Source organism: Palaemon carinicauda, chromosome 15 (genome assembly GCF_036898095.1).
Source record: "Palaemon carinicauda isolate YSFRI2023 chromosome 15, ASM3689809v2, whole genome shotgun sequence".
In the NCBI taxonomy this organism is placed as follows: domain Eukaryota; kingdom Metazoa; phylum Arthropoda; class Malacostraca; order Decapoda; family Palaemonidae; genus Palaemon; species Palaemon carinicauda.
The window spans coordinates 26,824,815-26,831,257 of record NC_090739.1 but is presented as its reverse complement, the minus strand read 5'-3'; the positions used below and the strand labels follow the sequence as shown (position 1 = coordinate 26,831,257).

General features: G+C 31.2%; 1 protein-coding gene across 1 annotated transcript; it reads left to right on the top strand.

Annotated features, from left to right (window-relative positions):
• The first annotated feature begins 1,754 nt into the window (after positions 1–1,754).
• On the top strand, positions 1,755–4,758 carry LOC137654255 (pupal cuticle protein Edg-84A-like). The gene is made up of 4 exons (XM_068387883.1): positions 1,755–1,915; positions 2,791–2,868; positions 4,103–4,282; positions 4,506–4,758. Exons 1-4 carry the CDS (start codon positions 1,910–1,912, stop codon positions 4,590–4,592), a joined length of 351 nt encoding a protein of 116 aa, XP_068243984.1. The 5' UTR covers positions 1,755–1,909; the 3' UTR covers positions 4,593–4,758.
• Positions 4,759–6,443: the final 1,685 nt, after the last annotated feature.

The window sequence follows — 6,443 nt, the reverse complement described above, 5'->3', positions numbered from 1 at the left end:
ACATATATGGTTAACTAAGGTAATGTAATTGTTCAGTGGCTACTTTCCACTTGGTAAGGGTAAAAGACTTTTTCTAGAGTGAACACCTCCTGATGGAAATTAGAAGTAGGGCGGAGCAAAATCTGATATGAGGGGATTACTTTTCTAATGCTTAGGATTACCTCCGATTATGACGGCTTTAAAGCCAGATTACCGTGGTTTGAATAAAGATCATACGTAGTTATCATATTCCTATAATGCGTATTATTTAATGCAACTATAATAACATGCTCTGATAAAAAATTTAGAATTTAAGAGATAATATAGTTTTAAAATGTTGATAATTATAATTTTTTCCTCTTTTGTTGTCCTCTTTGAGTGAAAATAAATAATACAAATGTTTTTTTAACTCTGATTTTCTCACAAGATTTGACAGCATCAATATAAAAGGGAATATTGAAATAAAATCTTATCCGTTATACGTAATAGATCTGATGTAAATTATACAAATTTTCCATAAAATCTTTGCTTATTTTGTTCATGGAACAGTGTTCAAGTTTCAAGTCTCTCTCTCTCTCTCTCTCTCTCTCTCTCTCTCTCTCTCTCTCTCTCTCTGCTAAATCACTTGGCTGATAAATGTGCTTCTGTCATCTTTTTTTATTATGAATAATGTAATTTACCAGAAAAATATTATGATTTGGGGCTGCGGGCCAGTTGGGTTACCATGCAACCCCCCCCCCCCCCCTCACACACACACCTCAACCAAATTACGTTTTTCTGAAAGATCTGGATTTACTGAACACAAATATTAATGTTTACAATGAAAATTTAGGGATGCTATCCATGCTGCAGCCTAAAAAATAACGCTACCCTAAATTACTATTTTCACCTATTGGCATGGATTTGAAATTATGGATGTTCGTTTTTAAGCTAATAAGTCAATACAGAAAGTTTTTAATATGTCTTGTATTATACCAAATGACAGCTCTAAATATTCTCTATCAACAAATTATTTGGTTGAGCTCTGGGTGTAAGTGCATTGTACCCACAACCGGCCCATGGCCTACTTTAATCCATTTTCATTCCCTGCCTTTAGAAGTCTCTCTCTCTCTCTCTCTCTCTCTCTCTCTCTCTCTCTCTCTCTCTCTCTCTCTCTCTCCTGAATTACCCATCCCAATAGTTCATAATTTATATGAGTAACATTGCAAATTTTTAAAGCATTTTTGTGTTCTTGTATCTTCAATATTATTTTAATCGATTCATTCATCATAGTATATTATATATTCATCCCACCATTCTTTTACTAATATTTTATTTTTGCAGTCTCCGGAGTCCCCCATATCTACCGTCTCCATACTTCTCACCCATATCAAAACAGCAACCATATTTTGACCGTTTTTCCTTATAGCAACCTTCTCTCCCAATGAGGTGGCCCATAATTTCTTCAAGCTCGAATTATGTGACGGTACAATGTTCAACAAATGGCTGTTCAATTAAAGCGTGTCTAGTTTTTCTTGCCTCATTATTTTTTTAACTATTTCGATTAATTTAAGTATTCCCTGATTATATCATGAATTTTGAACCATAGCAAATGATAATTGAATAATTCTATTCTAAGAATTCAGTTAAAACTCGGAAAAAAGCGATTACAATTTATAAGGAAATTCGTAAATCCTCCAGAGGTTTAAACAAGAAGCAAAACCATGGAAACAGGTCACTTTCCTTTACACTCCACGTATGGTAATGCAATTTGTAAGAAAGGGCTCATTACTACCGGCCGTATGCTACCCTCGAGAAATAGAGTGGCCTTGCCTTGCTAACCTAGTGCTTGTTCTAGGGTATATAAGAGCCCACCTTCTCTCGATTAGAACACTCGCTCCAGTTTCCTCTTAGGAGTCACAACTGCCAGCATCATCCTCACGAAAACAAAATGAAGGTAAAGCCAATTACTAATCAGTTTCTTGTATAATATCTGCTTGGTCGTTATCTATTTTCTCCTCAGAAGAAATGTATTTCCAAAACTTTTTGAGAACTAAATTGAAGTCAAGTGCGGTAGTGTATTCTTAATAGCAATTCCAATGTGTAGTTGTTTCAGAATTATTGTTTAGTTTTTCATAGAGAAGAATTTCTTCATAATTTTCATTATATATTTGATACTAAAGATTATCTATTTATCTCATGGAATTTTCTTGTTATTTCTTAGTATGTCACTGTTTCAAAACAATGTTTTATAAGATGCGGATTTTATTTCCTAAAAACATATATAAAAATCTGGTAAATATTCAGGAGTAGTTTTATAGAAAATCAAGAAATAGAGATAATAACCACAGTAGCAAATCATTTTCTTCAATGAATTTTGATCTTATGATATATTTGCTTTTAAGCATGAGCATGAATTCAGTCTTTTGTATTACTTCACCCAGTTTGAATATTATAATGATTTGGTGCAAATTTACGATTTTCAAAGAATATCAACAGAACTAAGCACTGCACTATATCATGTATATTATACTATGCTTCCTTTCCTTTCCTTTCCTTTCTTATAACTTTGGTTTTATCTGCAATGAAATTATCTATATTGATGTATACAGAAAACTACAGAACTAAGTACTTCACTGATATCATATATTTTCATGCTTCCTTCCTAAATTTTATCCGCAATAATGGAATTATCTAAATTGATATATAGAGGAAAAGAGAATACGCATACTGCTTGTGATAGAAAAGGACAAAGCAATAACATTTTCTTAAGCAATATATAAATTATTCACTCAAGAATAAAATTGAATATCATTCTTACTTCTCCTGCAGGCTGTGATCTTCTTGTGTGTATTAGGTGTGTGTTTCTGCGCTCCCCAAATGAATCCGGAAAGTGGACCTGAGGAGATGGTATGTAATGTAACTGATAGTTCATCTTCACTTTTCTATGTTTTTAACGTTTACTTTGATTCAAAGTTGAGTTGTTCAGTTACGCACATAGGCAGGGAAAATTTTACACTACACAAATACACATCCACATGCATACATAGTGCATACATAAACACACACATACTGTATATACTATACAAAGATAGATATATATATATATATATATATATATATATATATATATATATATATATATATATATTCATATATATATATATTCATATATATATATATATTCATATATATATATATATATATATATATAGAGAGAGAGAGAGAGAGAGAGAGAGAGAGAGAGAGAGAGAGAGAGAGAGAGAGAGAGAGAGAGAGAGAGAGAGATGGATACGCGCATATACTTTATATACATAAAGTACACATAGAGGCTACATTGTAGAAAGAAGTAACTAGATTTTACAATACCCTTTTCTTGAAAAGTAATTGTGATTATCAATGAACCGAGACAAAGATTATTTTGGGTTTGAATTCACAAAACATTGCAATATAATTTATTGCTCTAATGGTATATTCAGTTATTTATAATTTTCGTTTTCTTAAATAACAAATTAAATAATGCTGTCATTAAGTTTTCAAGGGATCTGTAATTAATTCATTATTCTTACGTACCGGGATTAAGGTGATTAAGAATGCTTGTTCAATTATTTTCTTCTAGTCTGATGGATATTGTAAATCACCTTCCGTGGGACATAATGATATCATTAACATCATTAAAGTCTATCAAACATGATGATTTAATAATCCTTATTTTCACTAATACTTGATAATGAGATTTTGAAATTATTGATATACACAGTAATTTTTTTTTCATGTTGATTTCTTCTGACGATTTTTTAATACATATTCGAACGTGTCACGTATAATTTTGATTTTACCTTCTAATATTAATCTAACTTCTTTCGTTACCGTAATTTTTCCTTATATTTTCCGGATAACCTTAGAGCCCAAGGCTCAATCAGTTCCCCCAGTAACCTTATCATTTTTATCCTAATTATATTCTTCTTATGCTTCGTACTATTTATAGTAATTCACTGTATATCTTCCCATGACCTTAGCAATTTTATTTATATGTTTTTATAAGTCTTATAATATTAATCCTACGAATAACAATTCTTCTAAACCTTTTCATCACCAAAAAGAATTTTTTATTTTTCTAATTTCTACTTCTTGAACTTCACAGCAAAGCTACGAGCCCTTCACCTTCAACTACATCGTGAACGACGACGAGAACACAGTTTACGCCACCCGTCAGGAGACGCAGGACGTCAACGGCGTCGTTCATGGAGAGTATTCTTGGGTGGCTCCAGATGGCGTTCGCTATACCACCACTTACACAGCCGATGCTGTTAATGGTTATAATGTGAGTTCGATTTTCTTTCTTTCTATATTCTATACTTTTGGCAGGATTGCCTTTGAATTTCTATGTGATCTTGTGGTAGTTATATATTTTCAATAATCCCACGTTTATTATTTTTTCTTCAAATGTAACGAATTTATTTGGTATAGTTTAAGGTTAATTATTTTCCCTAAAACATTTATTTATCTTCTGACAGAATAATTATTTATCTTTTTCTTTATCCCAGGCCATCACTAAACAAGAGAAGACCAACATCGAAATCAAATTTCCAGTCCGCGCTCCAGAAGAACAACCTCAAGAAACTGTCGTTTGAAGAACTTCCATAAGACTGTGAAGATGAGATTTCTAAATTTACTTTATTATTAAGCTCTTCTGATTCTAATATCTGTTCCTAAAAATAATATAAAAAAAAGTTATCAGTGTCAAAATTTTCTCTCATTAAATTTTTTTTCAAGTGTGATGTGTTGAATAAAGAAAATATCTTATTGCTATTTTTAAATGAACTTTTTCCGTCTACGGGGCTTTGATAACAAAAACTATCATTGCACTATTCCTATCTTTGTTGATATTTATCCCGACTACTCTTGAAGGTGATATCTTTGACTAATTTATAATTACTCAGATATAGAAATACGATTCATTTTTTTTTCTCAAGATGCTATTTATTTTAGATATTTCACAACGTGTAAGTCATTCTCTTGTTTATCCCTAATAGAGGCCCTACTCTTAGCAATGACAACGTGAACATAAGAAAATGGCAAATGCGTTGTCAAACTGTCTAAACAATCTTATTATACCGTTATTCGTGTTCAGTCGTTACGTGGTTTTACTGGTGCGATCTTGAAGTTACAATTTTTTTTCTTTTTTTGTATCTTCGCAAACCAGTCCCTCTTTTTCCAACTTGAGGTGTGATTCAGTAGTATCCACGTCATTTAAAACCGATCACCTTATACTCCACTTTTACTGTCTACTGCCAAATTCTCAATGAATTGTTTTTTCTTCTTTTTTTCAATATTGTTAATTAGATCTGGTCATTCTATCAAGACAATATTTACACAAAAATAACATATTAATAACATACTTTACAAACTATTATTATAATCTACTATGAACCAATCTTCTTTAACGAAAAAAAGTTTGTCAATGAATTTTTTCTTTAATCATATCCATACTCCTAACTATCAGAATGTTTTGTGAAAAATAAAATTCTTTACTAAGAAAGGGCTTCAGGACACTTATTTTGTGTAGGTAACGTTAAATGGCCTTTCTAGACGAACCATAGAATCCTCTCTTGCTTTTTGGTTTTAATTAAAGGTAATCTTATACAACCTTTTTTGGCAATCCATGGAATTTCATTTAATTACTCAAATAAAGCAAATATCCTTATTGTTAAATTTATATCATAGATATATTCAATCTTGAGTCGAATCTATTGTTATTAATGTATTGCTAATTACAATTTTTTAACCATTTTCTATATCGATTTTATCTTACTGTAAACTTTATTATGATTCATAAAACAATAATATGTGTTATTTATGTATTAACTGGTTCAAGAATCAATTACTTAAGTATTTAGATAACGTATTTGATAAAATAATCGGTGTTCTAATGACTCCCATATATTCATATAATAATGATATTGATAGTAATAATAAAAACAATAACAGATAGAACAACAAAACAACAACAGCAAAGAATAAAAAACAGAAAAGTAAAGTAACCGATCATGAACGGATAGCTAGTGACCTTAAACAGTAAATCACTAGCATTTTTACAAAGACAACAACAACAACAACAACAACAGAGAATAAAAGATAGAAAAAAGAAAGTAACTGATCATGAACGGATAGCTAGTGACCTTAAACAGTAAATCACTAGCATTTTTACAAAGACAACAACAACAACAACAACAACAGAGAATAAAAGATAGAAAAAAGAAAGTAACTGATCATGAACGGATAGCTAGTGACCTTAAACAATAAATCATTAGCATCTGTACCAAGACTTACAGAGGATTCCAAAAGCGGAAGACGAAACCTTAGCCACGTGTCGACCATTAGTACAGAATTGGATTGCATGGATTTTTTGGCTTTTCATATTAAGGAATGGTATACAGCAGGTAATCTGCCTTGTTATTGAGTTGATGTTTGCTGAGTTGGAA